Source organism: Scomber japonicus, chromosome 5, assembly GCF_027409825.1.
Source record: "Scomber japonicus isolate fScoJap1 chromosome 5, fScoJap1.pri, whole genome shotgun sequence".
NCBI lineage: Eukaryota > Metazoa > Chordata > Actinopteri > Scombriformes > Scombridae > Scomber > Scomber japonicus.
Genome location: NC_070582.1, coordinates 8,392,877 through 8,414,940, shown reverse-complemented (window position 1 = coordinate 8,414,940; position 22,064 = coordinate 8,392,877). Strand labels below are relative to the sequence as shown.

General features: G+C 37.3%; 3 protein-coding genes across 5 annotated transcripts in view; 2 read left to right on the top strand and 1 right to left on the bottom strand.

The window, feature by feature from the left end:
• The first annotated feature begins 40 nt into the window (after positions 1-40).
• On the top strand, positions 41-5,425 carry si:dkey-10o6.2 (uncharacterized protein LOC100124608 homolog). The gene is made up of 7 exons (XM_053318589.1): positions 41-336; positions 448-572; positions 676-742; positions 1,517-1,673; positions 2,517-2,659; positions 3,025-3,135; positions 3,790-5,425. The coding sequence occupies exons 1-7, from the start codon at positions 184-186 to the stop codon at positions 3,967-3,969; spliced, it is 936 nt and encodes a 311-aa protein (XP_053174564.1). The 5' UTR covers positions 41-183; the 3' UTR covers positions 3,970-5,425.
• LOC128358345 (nucleobindin-2-like) lies at positions 4,142-13,609 on the bottom strand. Of its 2 annotated transcripts, none has more exons than XM_053318586.1 (13): positions 13,512-13,609; positions 12,871-13,002; positions 12,428-12,535; positions 12,212-12,344; positions 11,610-11,713; positions 9,899-10,084; positions 9,466-9,556; positions 8,751-8,809; positions 8,564-8,656; positions 8,128-8,217; positions 7,758-7,928; positions 7,289-7,331; positions 4,142-5,663 (listed from the first exon to the last, which is right to left on the bottom strand). In XM_053318586.1, the coding sequence occupies exons 2-13, from the start codon at positions 13,000-13,002 to the stop codon at positions 5,554-5,556; spliced, it is 1,320 nt and encodes a 439-aa protein (XP_053174561.1). In that variant the 5' UTR covers positions 13,512-13,609; the 3' UTR covers positions 4,142-5,553. The 2 variants fall into 2 exon arrangements, with proteins under 2 accessions (XP_053174561.1, XP_053174562.1); XM_053318587.1 differs by having other exon boundaries at positions 13,508-13,526.
• A 2,592-nt stretch (positions 13,610-16,201) lies between these two features.
• Positions 16,202-22,064, top strand: part of pik3c2a (phosphatidylinositol-4-phosphate 3-kinase, catalytic subunit type 2 alpha) — a 52,263-nt gene continuing 46,400 nt past the window's right edge. For both annotated transcript variants that reach the window (XM_053319042.1, XM_053319043.1), the window contains exon 1: positions 16,202-16,287. The gene's annotated coding sequence lies outside the window, so the exon portion shown is untranslated. The remainder of the gene's footprint in view (positions 16,288-22,064) is intronic.

The window sequence follows — 22,064 nt, the reverse complement described above, 5'->3', positions numbered from 1 at the left end:
TTTGTATCATTAAGAGATCTTTTTCTATTGGCTGGGGGAAAGTCACATGACTCTGCAGACAGCGGTCGCAATAGCTGACAGCAACTTTTTTAATCCTCATGCTTTACGCAAGGTGTGTTTCATCCTTATATTCCGAAACTCTACATTTCGACACTTTTGGATTTTGTTTTTTAATAAAGAAATATGATCATCCCAGTGGTGGATTTCGGCGCGTGCAGCCTGAGTAAGAAAGAAGTTTCTGATGGGCAGTTGCAAAATTTGAGCAAAGAAATGAAAACAGCATTCACAGATGTTGGATTTGTGTTTCTGAAAAACACCGGGATTGTCCAGGAGGAGGTAAAAAAAGAGCGAGGGGAAGTTAGAGATCATGCATGCAGTGGATTTGAAAAGAGGGGAAATTCATCTTTTTTTGTGTGTTTATGTTTATGTCTCGGTGTGTTTGCACAGGTTGATCATGTCATGGACGTAGCCAAGAAATTCTTTCTGCAGACAGATGAAGAGAAAAAACCCTTTAGCAGGAAAACCTTCCCTAATAATCTGAACCACGGCTGGGTGTCTTTGGAGACTGAGAGGTAGGAAACACGCCTAATTCCTTCTGTGCCGAATTTATTGCAAAGTTATAGTTATAAATTTGCTCCTTATTTATTTATTTATTTATGTAAAACTACTTTTCAGGTTGAATCCAAGTCGACCTGGAGATCTAAAGGAGGCGTTCAACACTGCTTCACTGCACCCTGACATCGTAATAATGACTCACTATCATACATTTCATACTAAGCAGATGTACTGAGTGTTTAGTCACCCAGAGGACAGATTGATCCAGCTGTGGTTTATCAGTTTGGGGGTCAAAGTGCAAGCTCTAGTTTTTTTTATTGATGTTATTGCACCATAGAAAGATGTATTATCTTTATTTATTATCTGTGCCATTTGAAGCCCAACCTATAAACATTATCCACCGATCAGAGCTGCAGATAATGAATTAGTGACAATTTTTCAAAATAAAATAATTATCTTTTTTTTTTTAAAGCAAAAGTACAAAACATATTCTTGTCCAAGCTTCTCAAATGTAAGGAATAATAAAAAAAAATTATATGTTATTTATTTTATTTTTTTCTTCTGTGGTGGAAAACTCAATGTCTTTGGGTTTTAAACTGTTAAACAACCGATGGATTAAGCAAAAAATATTAAGTAAATTATTTATTTATGATGAAGATAATCATTAATCATAACCCTACAGATAATATTATTTTATAACAGATTTATTGGTATCTATATGTACTGTATATAACAAGAAATTGTGGTACAGAAATGCCAAATAGTTGTTTTTTCCATCCAAATTTAGAGGATTTAGAGGGAATCCCCATCTAAAAATATTGGTTCATGTTATGTTTAAGCTTGGAAACATATAACTTTTAAAAGGGCGATGTATTGTTAATTTTTTTACTTTCAAATCTCAATATCTGCCTTATTAAATCCAGTATTAGTCTCGCTCTGACTACGTTCCTCTCTGTTATAGAAATGGCCGTCAGCCGAAGCTGTGAAAGGCTTCCAGGAGATCCAGACGTCTTTCTTCCATCGCTGTACGGAGCTGAGTCTGCGGGTGCTGAGGGTGATGGCCCACAGTCTGGGTCTGGACCCCGAGGTGTTTCTTGGTGCTCATCGTTTAATAGGAAGTATGTTCACCTCAGCACACACCACACACTCACTGCTGCTGTTGTACAATAGACGACTGTTGACTGGGATGAAGCTGTAAGAGCACATTGTTGATAGTTAGATAGAAGTGCATGAAGCTTTTTCTGTTCAGGTTCCTCACAGCTGAGGTCACACATGAGGCCGTCATGAGCCAACAGACTTCTCACTCAGCAGCATCGTGTTTATCCTGCTTTGTCAGTAAAGGAAGTTAATATCAGACTTTTGGAAACATAACTGAAGGTATTTGGACACATTTATGTTATTTAGAAAAGCTAAATGAATCAACTGAAGATTTATCAAAGTGTAGTAACTGTTGAAGATTTCTCTACAAATGAAAAAGAGAGATGAGAAAAGACTTAAATAAATGAAATAAAGATAATATAAAGATCAGGAGCAGAATTTCTGACTAATACTAGGATAGTGGAAGAACCGCTGATCATCTAAACTAGGGATGTCAAACATGCGGCCTGTGGGCCAGATCCGGCCCTCCGAGGGGTCTGATCCGGCACACTTAACTTATTCCTCCCTTCCTTACATCTTCCCTTCCTTCCTTTCTGTCTTCTTTTTCTTCCTTCCTTCCTTCCTTCCTTCCTTCCTTCATTCATTCATTCCTTCATTCCTTTATTCCTTCCGTCTTTCCTTCCTGTCTACTCTTCCTTTTCATCCTTCTTTTCCTTCCTTCATTCCTTCATTCCTTCCTTCCTTCCTTCCTTCCTGCCCATGATCACCCATGATCTAAACTAATATACCTGACAGTATCTGACTAAATCTTAAACTCTTGTCATATGAAGCGATCTGTGACAGTTCTGTTGTGTCTCCCGTAGCCGATGGCAACGGTTCGACGCTGCGGTCTCTGTACTACCCTCCAGTGAACAGCGAGCAGGCGAAGGAGGGTCAGCTGCGATGTGGAGAGCATTCAGACTATGGCAGCATCACCTTGTTGTTCCAGGGCTCCGAGGGTCTGCAGGTAACACTGCGAACATGTTCACCACTCTGGATGCTCAACTTGCTTTTTATAAATGGGCAATTTATGAAGATATTTTTTTTTTACCTTTGTTTTCCAGCTCTCTCTTTGTTTTACTCTACTTGTCTTTTACTGTTTTACCACATATTGCAATTTCCCACTAACTGAAGCCTTACGATTACTTCAGGTGTTGCTTTTGCTCTTTTTTGTTAAGTTTATAACACAAGCCTCAGTTTTCATAATCTTAATTTATCCCTTGTCTCTAATATCGAGGTTACCAAACTGTAAATTTGGGATGGATTTTTGCTGCTGTTGAAGAAACAACTAGACATGTTATCCATGATTTTGACTCTTGTATTGACCCTCAGGTGCGAAGGCGTTCAGGTGAGTTCATCAATGCTCCCAGCATCCCCGGAGCTGTCCTCGTCAACATCGCTGACCTGATGCAGTGCTGGACCAGCGACCAGTTTGTCTCTGTGGTGAGTTGAGACCAGAGAGAGTTTTATCTATGGAAACGCTTGTGTGAAAATGTATTTTTTTCATTGCAAGAGCACAAAGGTGACAAAGAAGAACAGACATGTTTTTTCTCAATCAGAGCTTTATAATATTTTAAGCTCAACAGGTCTCCTCAAGTCTCATTTTAATCATTTTTGATTTTTCAGCCCCATCTCAAGTACCTAGAAATCATTGCAAATGGAAAAGTAAACATAAAGACACATATCAGACTACACACTGAATTGCCTTAAAACATCCACAAGTGGACAAAACTTCCTGCAGCTAAACACTGACAAGAGATACTGAACACAAGGTCAAGATAGTAAAAACTCCCACATTCCAAATAGTTTTAGTTCTCTGTCTCACTCAAAAACTCAAAACCTTAGTTTAGATAAGAATGTTAAAACTCTCATCTGCCTCAAACTCATCCAAAACTCTGCTGCCAGGATTTTGCTGTGAGATGGGAAGCCTGGTCACATTACACCGTCTACCTGCTGCTTTTAGAATTGATTTTATTTATAGCTATTAAAAGACAATATTCATGATGACATGGGTAATAACATTTACTACAATGTGACTATCAATTAACACAGAGATTGAGTATAGTATGTGAAGTGGTTTATTCTCCTGCTCCTCAGCGCCACAGAGTTTTGCTGCCCCCTGCTGGTGACTCCAGCACACGTCAGTCTCTGGCTTTCTTCGTCCAGCCGGATGACGAGGCTCTGATCACCTGCATTGACGGCTCCAACAAATACCCTCCTGTTACAGCTGGCGCCTACCTCATCGAGCGCTTCAACGACTCATATGGACGAAGCTGAATCTCCACCCATGAATTATTTTAATTGACACACACATTGACCTAGGTCTGTAGTGCCGAACTCTCCGTTTCCATAAGATTTTAACATTTTTAATGTGGTTTGAATATAATTGTGTTTTAGACAATCTGTGAGTCAATGTGTGTTATTAAAAAAAGAGACGAAGACCTTAAACTTGCAAGCTCATTCACTTTAATCTCAACATTCAAACATCACACAACACGTGGCTCAATTTACTACATAGAAAGTTGGGCAGTGGACAGATTTTGCTTTTCTACTTTTTGAAAGGGACAAAAAAATGAAATAAAAATAAATTAAATCAAACTTCAAACCCTCAAAAGAAAAAATAGAAAATCTTTGTATTTAATCTGTTGTGTTAATCTTAACTAGTCCGTATTTGACCATACAGTAATTCTATTAAGTCGGAGTTTCTGTTTAATTTACAGTGTTGTACAGAATAAAATATAAATAAACTAAACATATCCTAAACATAACATTAAAAAAAGACATTCACTGACACACAAACACAACGCACACACAAAACCACCTCAGAATCCAGACAGTCCAACACCAACTCTATTATATTAAAAGATTTAAATATATATCTAAATCTATCTGTAAACTAAATATGTTCTTCAATTATGTCGTCCACAGGAGCCTAAGAAATATGCATTTTTATGGAGGAACAGGCATTGTAAAAAAAAGAAATAGTAGAGTAGTTTGTTTAATATTATAACAGCATGAAATAAAATGATGATATTGAGAAGAATTATGTGTAAATGTTACAGTTTTGAGTCCTTTAAGGAAATTACAAAACAATTGAGAGGTATTACAGGATAAACTTATTCAGATTTTCAAATATTGGCTGATAGCTTATTGTTTGTAACACCTAAACGGATTTAAAGCATTACATTTTAAAACAAAACCTCCAAGACAAAAACAAAAATGAACATGGTCAAATCTTAGTCTTATTACAGAAAACATTACTTCATGGTTTCAGTTATGCTCTTCTCAGTAAATCACATTTTTTACTGTAAACAGCAATTATCACCAGCAGCGCTGCAGAAACTTTCAAGTCACATTAATGACATTCTTTTTTTTTTCAGCCTAAGTGATCAGCTGTATTTACCTGAATAAATAAATCATTTTCAAAGTGTTTCCTCTGACGGACAGTATCAGTGACAATAAGCTACAGTGTACATAAAACAAAACATTCGCTCATCAGGCAAAGAGCCCTCCCCGTTTCACCCCAAAGCACTTCCCACGGAGAACAGAGTCTTTGTTGTGATCAAAGATTTTTTTTTTTCTTTCTTTTAAATGGGGTCAATTGTCCACAAAGAAAACTGGACCAGCTCTACATTTCGAGCCGAATGGGCCAGCTACGGGAAGGCGTGATGGGGCAACTGGCACTAAATCTGAAACCAGATTTTTTTTCATGTTCTCCTAAAATTTAGACTAATGGTGTTTTAAAAAAAAAATCCAAAAGCAAAAAAACCCAAAAAATGGAAATTTGAATCATGACAAGTCAAACACACGTGCAGGCTCACGGGCACACAAACAGCACACAGAGGGGAGGGGTGAGGCCTGCTAAGAGTGTCCTGGCATTGGTACACCTTGCTGCTGGTGGCCAGGGGGCAGCGGCTGATTGTTTCCTGGTACGACTTGTGCTACAGTTTCAGCTACGGGAGCGTCCGGCTCTGCAAGAGAAAAACATATTGTTATAAGTTGATGAGTTATGTTTACATGATCAACAAGCTGATGCTGTAGCATTCATCTGTAGAAATTTGAATTTTCACTTCCCCATTTGCAACCCATACTTCAGGAGTACAACGGTGCATTAAGAAGAGAATACCACCCCCTTTTCAAAGTGTGTAGGAGAATCTATGGTGGCTGTAAAACTGAAAAAAAAAAAAAAAAAAAAGGCCCTATCTTGAACCAGTGTATGGTTTGTCCCATCTGGGCTACTGTAGAAACTCTGCTCCCTATGTAGATATAAAGAGCTAATTCTAAAAAGCTAATGAAAACACTATTACTCTTATTCTCAGGTGATTATACACTAATTAAAAACATACTTGTGAAAATGATCCCCCTTTTCTGACAAGTCCTAAATGCCAGTAAATTCTACACACTGCACCTTTAAAAGGTTTTAACATTTTTTCAAGTCTGTCTTAAAGAAGATGGCGATTTTATCTTTTTTTCTTGTTGTCATTAAACATACCGATGTGTGCAGATCCAAACCAACAATGAACTCCCTTTTTAAAAGTGTTGTGCCTGTATCCAAAGCCTGATAAATCTGTTGCTGTCCGAAAACTATGAAAACCCCGTGAGTGAGCCGCACTGGATGCCACTCTGGGTCACATGTTCCTTTGTTTTGTTTAGAAACAGCTCCAAAGAGTAATAGCAGCGATCACATTTTCAGTCTCCTGAATAGTTCAAGTCATTGTTTGTTTGGCTCAGCGTATGAGATTTGCACTAAAAACACAGAAACTCTCCACCCTTGTCATTTAAAACACTACTTACAGGCCCACATGTCCATAGAGAGAGTTAGTAATCTCTGTAATTGTTCCTGCTGTTCATACAGGCGGTTCAGATTCCTTCAGCAGCCTGCGTTAAACAAAGCTCCTCTAGACCGTGGGATTGGATAATACCCACTTGATCTGTCTGAACTTTGGAACGTTTCAGTTTTCGTACTGAATGAGGACTGTGGGTTTTGTCCCTGAGCTCTTTCACTGAAATTACTTCAGGAAGATTTCTTTTCCACACGCTGTATTGACAGAGGGACAAATACTGAAGATCGACCACAGACACTAAAAAAATGTGAATCTATCTCAGGGTATCTGCACAAATTTAATGACTTTTAAGACCTTTTTAATACCTCTTTAATAAAAAAAATACCATTGCTCAGACATATAATAATGCAAAAGCTGGATTTTACTGTTATAGTGGGGTTGAAATAGAGCTCAGTTTGAAGTAATTTATATAGGACTGCAACTAATGATTAGTTTCAATATAGTTCCAACTTCTGATTATTTTTTACTTTAATTAATAAGTTGATTATTTGGTTTATGTGATATAATCAGAAAATAATGATAAACTGAACAAATATAATCATGCTCATTCACTCTACCCCAGCTCAAATCAAATGTAATGCCTTAATTTTTTAGACCTTGAATATCAGAAACTAAATTTAAGACATTTTAAGACTTTTCTAAGACTTCTTTTAACTGTGTGATGGTTGATGTAAATGTAAATGTTCTTTAAAACTCCTTGGCTAAATATAATTAGGAACACAAGAATATAATCACTGCAGTGTGATACTTACGTTGGACTGTTTGGGCTTTTAACCTTTCAATTTCTTCTACTGCCTAAGTAGAAAAAAGGAGAAAAAAAAATATTAAAGCATCACAAAATAAGTGGGAATCGCTGCTCAATTTGAGTTTAAGATTAAAAAGCATTTTTCGCATGCACACAAATCTCCAGGACACATTTTTAAAAGGATTAAATAAGTACTTCACAATATGTTGTCTAACAAGCTGTGATATAAATAGATTCATCTTACAAGGAAGTACATAGTTCACATGCCAACAAATCATGCATATGTGTAACCATAAATTATTTATGGTCATATGAAGGGTAGGTAACTATGGTTATTACAGTTCTTTATCCATTGCACCTGTGAAGAGACTGCAAAGGAATATCAAAAAGGAGGAAATCCTGATTCTTGACTGTCTTCCACCTGTGAATACACTTCTACACTCCTAAAATATTTGATATATATTTTGTTAATTAACCTGCTGTAGGCCCATCTTCTGAGCATTCAGTTCTTCCTGTTTCCTTTCGAGCTCTTCCCTCTGTTTCTGCAGATCGACTGACTTCTGGCTGATGTCGTTCGCCTCATTGGCCAGGTGCTGTTCGTACTCTTTCAGCTCCTCCTCGGTGTATGGGCTGTTTTGATCCAACGTCTGTGGAGGCAGAGGGAGAGGCAAGGAATAGTAAAACGCAATGAATTGTATGAATAATAGGCTGAAATTTCTGATGAAGTCCGTCAAGTATGGATATGTGATCTTAAAAATGTCTTAAACTACTTTGCATTTGTACAACTTCTATTTTATTACTTAACCAGTCAACTAGTTTAGAATAAGTCCCCAAATGATTTCTTACCTGCCACTCATCTTTTTCGAGGAACTCATCCTTGTTGGTGGCGGCAATGAACTCGTTCATCGACACAAGTCTGTCTTTATCGGTGTCCACCTGAACATCAACACATGTTAATTAACTCCAGGGACAATAGGTGGTCTTCATCATTAATCATTTGCTACAACTGCCCACTGCTGGTCTGATTTTGGTGCTGCTTGGAAGGACAATGTGGAAAGAAATTAAGACGTTTTTAACCTAAACATGATGTTTCAGACACCAGTACACCACACTTAAGGGCAATGCATTCAGAACTACATTCTGGTATTTAAAAGTATTAAATCTATAATTTAAAAATAATCTTTTTACTAACAGGGATGCCTGCATCGCTTGTGGGGCCTGATAAAGACTCATCATTACTGTATTAATAATAAACATGAGACAAACTCCATATCAGACTTACCTCATTCATGACATGCTCTCTCATTCGCAGCCTCTCCTCCTCCATCTCAACCATGTCATCTTCTTCATTTTTGGGGTCGTAAACTTTCTCAAGCTTGAAAACACAAGCAGCAAATTTACCTCAGAGACTTTTTTAAATTAAAATATTGATTAAAACATACAGAACCAGGACGGTGAGACATAAATACCTCTTTAGTGAAGAGTGCTTCAAGCTCGCTCTCGTCAAAGAAACCGTCACCGTTTGTGTCTGCAGCACAAAGAGACAGAAATGCACAATTTGGTCACAGGCATATCAGATTACTTGTGTATCAACAATGTCAGGCTTTATAGTACTGTATGTGCAGCTTGAACCACTGTTATGTAGAGTAAAGGTCATCCCAAAACTAGACTCGGGGTTGCAATGATTCAAGTCTGTCCTAAAACAAGATGTAGGTGTCCACTGACCATTAAGAGATCTCTTTATAATGCATTTTCTATTTAAATGATGGAGGGCAAAAGCCATAAGCCTCGTTCTGTGCAAAAATGCATATAAAAGGTTTTATTTGAAGATAATATGAAGCTTCAGTCATCCAAATTAGTCAAATCAAGTCCCTATCTTTCAACATTACAGTTACTTTTGTTACTACACTTCCACTGCAGCTCAACAAGGAAACACTGTTGTTGAAACATAAGGGAAATATGAACTAATAAAGATATCCACTTTATTGGATTGACTGTAACAGCCAGCAAAACCTGTTTCAGTGTTTATGTAGGCACCTGATTGTTATTTTAAGACAGACTTGTAAAAACTGTGAACCTATCCCTGAATGCTAGATTCAGAACTGGGAGATAAGAGTGAACAAAACCTCTGATTACTACACTTGTTTTTGGCTCTTTTGACATAAATATGGTGTCTGTGGTTACCGTGCATTTTGAAGAAGGTCTTGGGATCAAAGTCTTGTGGGTCCAAACCGTCTGACTCCTTCCAAACCTCCTTCAGCTGGTCCTGACTGCCCTGCACATAGCCACACAGGATTCAGGGTTTCTATACATACTACATCATTCTCTTTAACCTTATCATTTATTCTTGCATTGATATAAATGTATTTCCTTTAAAATGTCAAATATGATCTCATCATCATCTTCAAATGTTGGTTAAAAGTGCTGCTCATCTTCATTTCTATTAACCATCACAACAATATCCAAATAACACAACTTCTACTACCTTTTAAAATGCTTGTCCATCCCAGTATCTTAGACTCAAACTAATAATCTAAAATATGACTGAGAAACAAAACTAACCGTAACAGCTAAATGCTACTTAATTAAATCAGTTACAGTCTATGTTATGACTTACAGGGTGGTTAACTTTAGGATGGTCAGCATGTTTCTTCTTCAACTCCTCGTAGTGCTGCTCCTCCTTTACGCGGTCCTCCTCACTCATCGTCTTTAGACGTTCCCTCCTCTCATGCTCCTTCATCAGCTCGTACCTCTTGAATTCTTCGTGCTGACCCTTGTCGAAGTTCTCCAGGTCGTTTGTGGCCTTAGAAACAGACAAACAATTTGAAACAGGGGATTAAAACTAACTAAATGGCTTGTATTTGTACAGCTTTCTGGAATTTATTCAAGTATAAAGCAAACTGCTTGACTGTATGAATTTTTATATCAGACAAACATGCTCTTTGTGTTTAGCTCATGCAGTGCAGATCACACCAGTTGTTTAATACCGATATGTCTAATATGTGTTGATGAAGTACTTGTATACTTCTGTTCTGCCCTTCAAAGCCAATCAGCAGCAGTAAAACTGAGAGTAAAAACCATAGTGTTGCTACAGTAGAGGATGAAATTGATTATATGAAATCCAAAAGCTGTTGTTTTCCTTTGGAGGGCATACAGTTATTCTCAAATGATAACCAGTGATATTAATTAGGTAGTTTTTTTCTTAGATGTTTATAAATATACATGTTTGATCATACCAAACTGAAAAGTGCAGTCTATACTTAGTGATCACTGTTAGTCTGAATTAAGCTGACTGTAGTTAGAATAACTTACAGGTGTTTTTTTTTAATTCTACAGCCCTGCAGATACTCACCTGGTATGAATCGCACACACAAAGCAAACACTCATTAAGCCTAAATAATAAATGCACGACTGTAGAACAAAAATAACAGGACATATTTCAAGGATCTACATGCAAATGACTTTAAACTGCAGTGTAAAACCAGAGAGACATGCAAACCCTGATTGTACACACACAATTCCACCAGTAAACTGACTTCCTGAACAAAAGTAGTGGTCACTCAAACCTGATAGCGATTTTACCTCTGTCGAATCAGCCCTCTCCAACAAAGGTTACAAGGCTGTAAAAGCCTCCATGTCATTTCATCTAAAAATTGGAAAAGGCCGGACTGGTTAATGCAGCCAACGTGTGAGTCAGCAGGAAAGAGTGAATGATTGTTCTTCACCTGTAATTCTCTGGAGGCACATTCATCCCGGTTATAGGGATAATATGAGGCAAAGTGTTCTCTATTGTGATAATATGTATGACTGTTATACAGCAGCAACACTAGAGAGCTCATAGGAAGTTTAAAGAATATAGTTAATGGTAATATTAACTTTGTGAAAGTGCTCCTAACATGCGAGAATAGCCTAAAAACTAACGAAACAGAATAAGTCTAAAAATGTTAAAGAAATTCCAAAGGAAGACTGGTTACACTAAAAACTATGTGTCTGCTCTGTGTGTATGTGGCAGGTTGTAAAATTTCCAGTTATGTGAGCTAGCCATCATCCCTTGAAGCTACAACACCTTCTGAAGTGAGTCATCCCTAAAACAGACATTACACTTTAATCAGCAGTCACAGCAAGGGATAATTTAGGCTATGTTTGATCTTGACCTCACTCCTAAAAAAAATACAGTCAGCTTTTATTTGGATGCAGTTCATGAGTTACTGTGGATTCACTCTGGAGCAGCAAACTCTCACGTGAGGGGCTGCTGCTACTATAGCTGCTTAGTCAGATCAACCACAGTTAAGATCAGTTTTATGGTGTTATTCCACATCTGCCAATACCGATTTGATGAGGCGGTCCAGGTCCTCCACCTCGAAAGTGTGTGGGTTTACATGGTTGAGGTGCTCAAACTGTTTCAGCAGGACCTGGTGGTCCACTGTCCGGCCTGCAAGGGAGGTTAAAGAAACATGGAACTGTTTTATTTGACTGAATAAATTCTGTTTGACCAAGTGTTTAGTTTATTACTAATTGAGATTGAATCCACATAGAACTAGAACTAACTCACTGGCTCCCTATGTGCACAGCATCTGTTTACTTTAGCCACTGCTTAAATTTACTCAGGAAACGAGTTAAGTAAAAGTAAATGTAACTCTAGTAATGTTGTCAATGGATTTTGCTGTGTGTATTTAGTGGGACACCGTATGTCTCGCAGCTAATGCACCGTGACGTCACTGCACTCGCACTCCTTGTTTTATATGCTCTTAATTACATTCACTGAACCTTTGATTCAGCAGTTTTCAGTGGACACAGGAAGTTACGGCTGGCTGAAGATAGTGGTGTATTACATCATGTTCCTGTGTCTAAGAAGCACCATGTCTACATTTCTTGTTAAAACATTTCTTGTGCAACTTCAATAAGACAACGAAGCATGACGGCTTCTTACCGTTCCCCTCCTGGATGTCATGTTTGGCTTTGAGGAGCATCCGCAGCCTGTTCATCTCCTCCCTCTTCAGTTCATCCAGCTTGGTCCGAAAATTGTGATGGACAAAGTCCAACTCTTTGGCAAGTTTGCCTTGCTGCAATCATAAAAACAACACACGCGTCAGTTCAGTACAAAGTGCTCATGTCAACAAACAGTTTACAAAATAACGGGCTGTACCTTGATGTCCTCCATGTCGGCATTTTTTAACTTTTCTTTAAAGTGAGGGTCTTTCTCTAGGTACTCAATGACTTCCCTGAGGTAGCGGTCGTAGTGCAGCCCAGTGTCCTAAAGCACATAATGAAAGCACACATCAATGACTGTTATTTAACAGGATATAATTTACATTTAACGTTGTTAAGATGTAACTTGTGGCTCACTTAACTGTTTCTAGTTGACTGGAAATGCTGCTGATAGCGCTCTTGTTTGTTTAGAGCAAATATTATGAATTGCATTTTAACCACTTCATATAAAACAGCACTTTTTATGAGAGATTGTGAGCCAAATTAACCCCTTAATTTGGATGTGCAATTAGCTAGCAAACACATGTATGAATATACATTTTTCTCTATCTACCTATCTAACTGTAGCAAACTGAGCATGACACCATCTGCATGACTCACAGCACTCTGGGGTGCTTCCAGTTCCTCTTCTTTTGGCTTTTCTTTGTTCTTGTCAACGCTTATAGGCACAGACTGGACACACAAACACAAGCTCAGCAGCAACAGCAAGGATTTACTCTTCAATATCACCATCTGTTTGGGTACCAAAAAAAAAGAAAAAAGGATTAGTTAAGTAAATCATGATAAAGTGAAAAAGTTCTTGTGGTTAGTGCAGAGTGGACAGGTGCATTATTTGTACAAAAGGCAACACCTTACATTTTTTAAAGCTACAAGCTACAACTTCACCTAGGGGAGTATGGGATGATGATGTTATGCAAGTTGTCTTAATCTGAAAAGCACAAGACTCTGCAGCACTTAGTGTTTGCTGTATAAAGACACAGCAAGCTTTACTTTAAACACCTGCTTTTAAAACAACCCTCTATCTAGAACAGAGTTAAACCTGTAGCTCTGATTCACGACAAACACATGTGCTGACGCTGTGTATGTATTGAATAGGCATCTTTAGTGCAGGAGAGACAATTCATTATCCCCGTATAGATAAAAGACGAAAAAGCTACAAAACAAGCTTCAGCATGAACTGTAAAACTGCAATAATTTGTCATTTTCGCTGTGAAATAGCTCGTTTATAAACTAACACTTACTTTGAGCTTTATCGTTAATTCTCCTCCTCAAAGCGACTCCAAAGAGCTTCACCGGAGCTTGTTTGTAGCTGCTGTCATCCACCAGCAACACAAGCTTCCTATATAGCCACAACGTACAGAGAAGAGAAAAAAAGGGGGGCTGCGGTGACCATGGCAACGCCCCGCCCTCACCCGTCCTCATTGGTTAGAAGAATACATTCGCGCTGCAAAACAGTCGCGTTGAGAGCTGATTGGTCGCACGAGCTGTCAATCAAAGTGTATAAAAGTGTCAACATGCTGGCTTAAAGGTGCGTTGAGACAAACTGTACGTGGCGCTCCGTCAACCCCAGGGAGGGCGGAGTTAGTGTTTGATGTAAGAGCGAGAGAGAGCAACAGGTTTTTATAGTTTATATTGGTGTATGACTAATATGTGGAAGCCAGTGAGATGAAAAATTGAATTATTATAACGAGAAACTTTCTCATAATAATGACTTATTATCTCAAAATAATGAGAAACTGTCTCAATGTAATGATTTAGTATCTCAAGATAATGAATTAGCATATCAAAATAATGACCTAGTATCTCAAAACAATGACTTAGTATCTCAAAATAATGACTCAAAATAATAATACTATCTCAAAGTAATGACTTAGCTCAAAACAATGACTTAGTATCTCAAAATAATGATACTATCTCAAAATAATTACTTAGTAGCTCAAAACAATGACTTAGTATCTCAAAATAATGACTTAGTATCTCAAAATAATGACTTAGTATCTCAAAATAATGATACTATCTCAAAATAATGACTTAGTAACTAAAAATAATGACTTAGTATCTCAAAATAATAACTTAGTAGCTCAAAATAATGATACTATCTCAAAATAATGATTTAGTAGCTCAAAATAATGATACTATCAAAAAAAAAACTTATTATTATCTTATTATGACCTATTAGTATCTCATTATTTTGAGATACTAAGTCAATATTTTCAGAAAGTTTCTCATTATATTGATTTACAGGATTTTTTTTTTTCATCATATTGGCAGAAATGGGCTTTGACACAACACTAATATTACTTTGGTGCATAATGTTACTATGTTTGTACTATGTACAATTGTTAATCTGTCCATTACAGCGTTGTAAAAGATATTCTGTTACTAATATAATCCTACAAAGGTACATAATTATAATCAGTAAAATGTACTGAAATGATCAAAAGTAGAAGTCCTAATTATGCAGCAGATTGATCCCTGTGAGTGTTGAAATTGTTTTGTTATATGTTATTTTTGCTAAATTTTATTATTGCAAAAATTATATCACCACTGAGATCAGACTTTGTCGAGTAAGAGTATTGTATCCTATGAACCCCTTGGTTCTTGCTACAGACTTTAAAGTGTTTATTTGTTCACAAAGTTATGAGTTTTTAGATGTCGAAGGAAGTGAAAATAAGGAGAGTGAGCTGAAGAAATGTAATTTGACTTGTCTTTGTTTCACTCTGTTTTATAGTAAGACTAGGTCTGTTTATGGTTTTCATCTCCTGTACGGAGTAATCTGTGGATGAAATAAATAAATAATAAAAAAATTGATAAAAAAGTTAATTACATAATAATAATAATAATAATAACAATAATAATAATTGTATAGCACTGTTTATACAAGAAATGCCATCCAAAGTGGTACATTGGTACTACTACAAGTACTACTACTATTACTACTGCTGCTGCTGCTGCTGCTACTTCTACTACTACTAATACGACTACTACTACTACTAATAATAATAATTTACTTTAATTGTATGGCACCTTTCATACAAGAAATGCTGTTCAAAGTGGTACATTGATACTACTACTATGACTATTACAACTACTACTAGTACAACCACTATTACTACTACCACTAATATAACAATAATAATGACATTGATACTCGTCCTACTACTACTATTACTCCTACTCCTACTACTACTACTAGTACAACTACTAGCCTACTACTCCTATTACTAGCCTACTACTTCTACTTCTACTACTACTACTAGTAGTACTCCCCCTCCTCCTCTTAATACTACTACTACTGCTGCTGCTAATACGACTACTACTACTCCTATTATTAGCATACCACTACTACTACTACTACTCCTACTACTACTACCTCTACTACTACTACTAGTTTACTACTACTACTAGTAGTACAACTACTAGCCTACTCCTACTATTACTAGCCTACTACTACTACTACTAGTCTACTACTACTACTAGTAGTACAACTACTAGCCTACTACTCCTATTACTAGTCCTACTACTACTACCGCTACTACTACTAGCCTACTACTCCTATTACTAGCCTACTACTACTACTTCTACTACTAACAACAACAACACTAATAATAACTTTATTTGCATAGCACCTGTCATACAAGAAATCATTTGTGTTTTAGTGTTTTACAACTAAAGAGATGGCATATACCAAGCACTACACAAGAAAAGAACATAAAGACATATAATAAATAAATAAATAGAAAAAAGATCAAATGCACTTTATAGATGTGTGCTTCAGTGACAGTCCTGCTAAAACATGCTCATTTATTTTGACACTGCCCTCTTTAGGCCTCACGGTGGCGCTGCTTCCCCATCTAATCATCTGTTGAATACAGAGACACAGCCGTGCAGAAAAACACAACCACACAAGCTCCACATCCAACCACCTCAACAGGAACTGACGTCTCCTCTGAGCAAAGTAGATGGAAAAAAATGCAGCTGCAGGAAAAATGGCTCCAAACACCGCACCGCTGAAAGGTGAGAAATTATAACCTTTTTTAACAACAAATGTCTGCGTGTAAAAGTTACATCTCTTGGTCGGCTGATATCGGAGGTGTTTGCTGTTTAGGGTCCGGCGTGTTTCCCGTGTGATAAAACCTAAAACCTGCATTTCTTCCTTGTTGTGGGGTTTAGTTGGCAGTAGGGAGCAAAAGCAGTTTACTTGGGTACTTTTTAAATTATTAAATCAGAGTCTCTCAAAGTGTGTATCATGCAGGTAAGTTATAATTATTAAGTTAAAAGTGAGCCATATGTTTATTTCCATGAGATACGAACGTGCTTATTTTACGTCCCTTTTTCTTTTGTGTGTGTGTGTTTAATTTAGCAGCTAACTTAGCATCCAAGTTAAAAGTTTCAAACACTATAAAAATAAAAATAAAAGTATGAAGAAGTGATATTTAAAGCTTTTCCTCTCCTGTTGTGTGTTAAGAGAGTCTTCAACACAGACTAGCTCCTGTTTTATTTAAAGATGTGAGGGAAGTGAAAAACATGTTGATGAGTCCATAAACAATAAACAATAGATAAGGCATCGTTTGGTGTCAGGTGAGCATCATCTGACAGGTTAGTTTGAGCTGAAGCTAACTGAGGTGATAGTTAAGGTGGATTTGGGGTTAATGTGGGACATTTACTAATGTGGGACAACTAAGCTCCAGTGCATTTATCTAGTTTTCTATTTAATTATTTTAAAGCTAACTAGTATATACCTACTGTGTAAATTATATTGTTTAAAATTACACATGTGAACATAGAGACTGTGTAAGCTTACTAAATTAAATGACCAAATATGCACATTTCAGAATGTGTTGGCAGATATAAGTATGCTTTGTATTTAAAAGTATGTCTAAGCCAGTGTCCCAGATTATTAGCCAGAGTCTAATACTGTAAATTGTCTTCTGATTACAAAGGAAGCATCTTTCATAATGGTATTAGGAGCTGATATCATATATTGGATTCATATGTAAAGTGTCCCACATTACCATAATCCACCCTAATATTTCCCTGTTTTTAAAAAAAAAAGCTTTAATAACAACCTTACTCTACGTGATTTCCCTGTAATGTTACTCATAGGTTGTATTAATTAACATATATCATTGTATTTCTATTGAATGTGCTCCAAAATGCCAAGTTGTGCTAACCATAAAGTAGTAATTTAGTACATTTACCCAAGTAGAGGTACTTAAACAGCACTTCCATTGTATACTACTTTTACTTTATACTATATTTTATACCGCTTTATATTTGCATTTAATTGACTTTCAGAGGGAAATATTGAACTTTTTACTCCACTACATTCATTTGACAGCTTTAGTTTCTTTTTGTCACAATGGATAATATAACAAGCTTTTTAAATACAACACATTGTTAAAGATAAGATCAGTGGTTTTCAACCTGTTTTGAGGGATTTTTGATGTCTTACAAAAAGCAGTGTGTAGACGGGAGGTCAGAGGGGGCGGATATCTGTGAATTATTAACAGCTCCATCATCTCAACATCTCACATGGTTTCATTTCCTTAAATGTTTAAATGATCCAATATTTCACAAAAAAAACCTCAAAGATTAGAGGATAAAAAAATCAAAAAACTGAAACCAGATAGGTGAGTCAGAACTTTTTTTCTCCCATTAATCATCTCACGACCCCTCAGACTTATCTACTGACCCTTTGGAGGGGCCCCGACCCCTGAGTTGGGAACCACTGGACTGAACTACTAGCTAACTGTATATAAAGTAGTGTAGACTAGCTCCACCTCCAGCAGCTACAACAGTAACACGCTGCTCTAACACTGATGCTTCACTATTAATAATATAATGATGTCATTTATAATAATATATCACTACTTTTACTGTAATACTGCATACTACATCACTCATAATACTGTAGTACTTTTACTGTAATACTGCATACTACATCACTCATAATACTGTAGTACTTTTACTGTAATACTGCATACTACATCACTCATAATACTGTAGTACTTTTACTGTAATACTGCATACTACATCACTCATAATACTGTAGTACTTTTACTGTAATACTGCATACTACATCACTCATAATACTGTAGTACTTTTACTGTAATACTGCATACTACATCACTCATAATACTGTAGTACTTTTACTGTAATACTGCATACTACATCACTCATTTTATTGTAGTACTTTTACTGTAATACTGCATACTACATCACTCATTTTACTGTAGTACTTTTACTGTAATACTGCATACTACATCACTCATTTTACTGTAGTACTTTTACTGTAATACTGCATACTAAATCACACTCATTTTACTGTAATACTGCATACTACATCACACTCATAGTACTACAGTACTTTTACTGTAATACTGCATACTACATCACACTCATAATACTGCAGTACTTTTACTGTAATACTGCATACTACATCACTCATAATACTGCAGTACTTTTACTGTAATACTGCATACTACATCACTCATAATACTGCAGTACTTTTACCTTAAGCAGGATTTTTCATGCATGCCTTTTACTTATAAAGGAGTATTCTTACATTGCATCGGTTCTGTTCTCCACTGCATCATTTTGGGAAATGCTGAGGTGCTTGCCTCATTAGAATGACTAAATGAACATTATATACTCTGAATAAATACTGCAAGTCCTCTTCAGATGACAAATCACTCAAGAAGCTAATAAAACAGCATTTTGGGCTCGCCACTCATCCGAAACACAGGAGCAGAGCAGACTGAGAAGGAAAACTGGCGTGCTGATTGAGCTGCATGTTCCCGTACTTATTACCGTTATCACAAACTATGCAATTGGTCTTATAGTTTAAAAGATATGATTAACTTTGGAGGTTTTATTACTCTGCGTGCATTTTGTGAATGTATATACAGAGGATTGAATAGTTGTGGGAGTAAACAGCAATTTCACAGCTATACAGTTTGCTTTGGGACACCGGCCAAGGTGGACAACATTCGGGATTTTAACCCCCCCGGCGCTCTTAAATGGTCCTGTCAGATTTTGTTTTTGTTTCCTTTTGTAGGCTTAATGCTCTGCACAGGCCAGCCTCGATGATAGACAGACGGCACACAATAAAAGAGAGAGAACTTTGACTCTATTTGTTTCCTTCTCAGATATCCACAGAATATATGATACCTTTTTTTTTTTTTTCTTTTTTTTTTACACAAAAATCTATAAACAAGTCCCGGTTACTTATTTCCCATTTTTAAGATGTTCTGCACTTTGATCAGCTGGAGAGTGTAACGCTGACATATGCATTTCTGCTCGGCAATTAGAGGCAAGACTCTCACTCGCTCTCACTAAACCAGATCCTAAATATAAAATTATTTTTAAAAAAAGAAAAATGAGCAAGAGCGCAGTTTTGTCAGTCCATCAAACAAATAATCTGGGAATCCTCCACAGCCTCCCAGAGTCTCATTTGTTATTGTGACCTCGGCATCCTTAAATCTTTCCACTCAAGGAAGCTTTTTCACTGCAGGCCTGTGGCTCAGGTCGCTCAGTTGTCTCTTGAATACTTAAACAGTATATGGACTAATGTCACGCTCACATGTCGTTTTAAGGTCTTAAAGGATCTGGGATCTGCCATCCTCCGCCGTAACGCAGTGGACCAGTGGAGTGTGAAGCATTTGTCTCGGCCTCGCTTCCTTTTTTTTTCTTCTATAAGTGGGCTTTTCCTCCCTTGTGAGCCTCCCGTTTCCATATATAGATACACATATATAATAAGCAAATGTTACTCAGCTGTGTCTTTTGTTTTTTTGAGTCCTGTTGAATCTCCTTTTTAGTTAAAATAGCATTGACCCATTTTCCTTTTTCTGCATCCTTTAATGAATTATAACTATATTAAATTGATTTGCACAGTTGTCAGTGATCTACAGCGCATAACAGCAAATAAAACCCAAGACTAATGTTGATAGTTTTAATGACATCACATGGTTGCTCAGATTTGACCCAGTGTTGACATTTTTTTGTCCAGTTATCCCTCCCTCCCTCTCTCTCTCTCTCTCTCTCTCTCTCTCTCTGGCCCTCTCTTTCTAATACAGATTTAAGGAAGTATCTACTAGTTTAGCGTTCGGCTCTCAGTGACAAGCGGCTCTGACCTTTTTTTCATTATGCTACACTGACTTTAACAACTTAGCTTTGACCTGTTGGAGCATGCATTCCTGCTGTGTGTAAAATCAATAATACACAGATGAACTACTTTTGGGCAGAGCATGTGACATTTCTTGCATCTGAGTATGAAGCCATCAGTGACAGCCGCCTCTTGACAGTGCAGCAGGCGCCAAAAAAAAAAAAAAAGATGATGACTTTTCTTTTTTTGTGCACTTTTAGCTTCCCCAGCGCTGTTTTCCTGGCAGAGTTCGGCACCAGGCTCTCCACTCGTCCAATGTGTAATGAATGCGGCCACATTGTCACCGCCCGCTGGTGTTAGCACAGCTGATAAGACAATCTTGGACCGTGGTGCTAACATAATGCTAACAGGGTGAGAGAAAGCCAGAGGGAAGAGAGAGAGAGAGAGGGAGAGAGAGAGAGGGAGAGAGCGACCCGTCGGGCTGCTTAGCATGCCAAATTCCTCAGCTGCACAATAGTGCTAGGCTAGCCTGAGCCCCAGCACAGCCAGCCTTCTCCGCCACAATGGGAGGGGAAGCTCAGGAGAGGCCGGTGACGCCTGGGGAGAGAAGGAACTCACTCAACCCTGGGGCTGTGATCGTTTGATGAATGGTTGCTTTGAGAAGGGGCTGTGTCATTTTAGGATCACAAAACACTCTGTGCAGCAGTGTTTTTCTCATGTCATGGATTATCCTAAATAGATAGGAAGAGTGGAAGATGCCCTTTTTAGTTTAGGAGCAACCCGTCTTGTGCATACACTAGTAGGGATGAAGCAGTTTGTCAGTGATTCAACAAATGAGAAATCAGCATCAATATTTGTTACTTATTTATTTTTCAATCAGAAATGCCAAATTTCTTAGTTTTATAATTTTAGGTGTGATCATTTTCTGCTTTTCTTTGACTTGTGTGATATTAAATTAAATATCTTTTGAGTTTTGAAGTATTTGTCTGGAAAAAAAAAAACAAGCAAGTTAATGACATCACTTGATACGTTGCATTGTGTCATAGTTAACAGAGCAAACAATGATTTTAAGAAGATAATTAGCGTAGAGTAATTACTGAAGAAATGATTTGACAGGTGTTACTAAACATAGTAGCACACAGATTTGTGAGTCAGCTGCGTGCCAATAAATATGTGAGTCATGTTAATTGTTAATAACTAAACACCTTCTGCAATGGTTGGATTTAGTCTTTGTTTTTTTGGTATGTAGTCAATCCGAGTGCTTTGTTAAACAGCCACAACAAAAAGTGCATCTTGCAATGTCAGGGTTAACACACGGGTAAGCGCACTAATAGAGGAGAGCAAGCTGCGACTGACTAAATCAATTTAAATGTCATGAACACACAGGGAGTTCAGCCAGTGACATAATTGATCTCTAAAGCAAGCGCAAGGAATTATTGACTGTGCATATGTGTGACAAATGGCAGCCAATCAATAAGTAATCAAAGCCTGGTTAGAGCAATAAAGCAAAAACACACAGATGACACTGAAGCTAGAGCGGCTGGGTTCGGGAGGAAGAGTAGTTTGTCTATTAATCACAATGTTTGTGGCGTCCACTTCCTCTTGTCCGTATGCTGACAATGAAGACACTGAATCTCAACTGTGATGGGTGCTGTATAGCTTCACTTTCACTTTGTAATGACAAGTC

Excerpts from the sequence above, each read along its gene's own strand:
- si:dkey-10o6.2 (XM_053318589.1), top strand. The coding sequence starts at position 184 with ATGATCATCCCAGTGGTGGATTTCGGCGCGTGCAGCCTGAGTAAGAAA. Across the intron at positions 337-447 it reads CCGGGATTGTCCAGGAGGAG|GTTGATCATGTCATGGACGT; the intron begins GTAAAAAAAGAG and ends GTGTTTGCACAG. Across the intron at positions 2,660-3,024 it reads AGGGCTCCGAGGGTCTGCAG|GTGCGAAGGCGTTCAGGTGA; the intron begins GTAACACTGCGA and ends ATTGACCCTCAG.
- LOC128358345 (XM_053318586.1), bottom strand. The coding sequence starts at position 13,002 with ATGGTGATATTGAAGAGTAAATCCTTGCTGTTGCTGCTGAGCTTGTGT. Across the intron at positions 9,557-9,898 it reads ATCCTAAAGTTAACCACCCT|GGCAGTCAGGACCAGCTGAA; the intron begins GTAAGTCATAAC and ends GGCTATGTGCAG. Across the intron at positions 7,929-8,127 it reads TCGAAAAAGATGAGTGGCAG|ACGTTGGATCAAAACAGCCC; the intron begins GTAAGAAATCAT and ends CTGCCTCCACAG.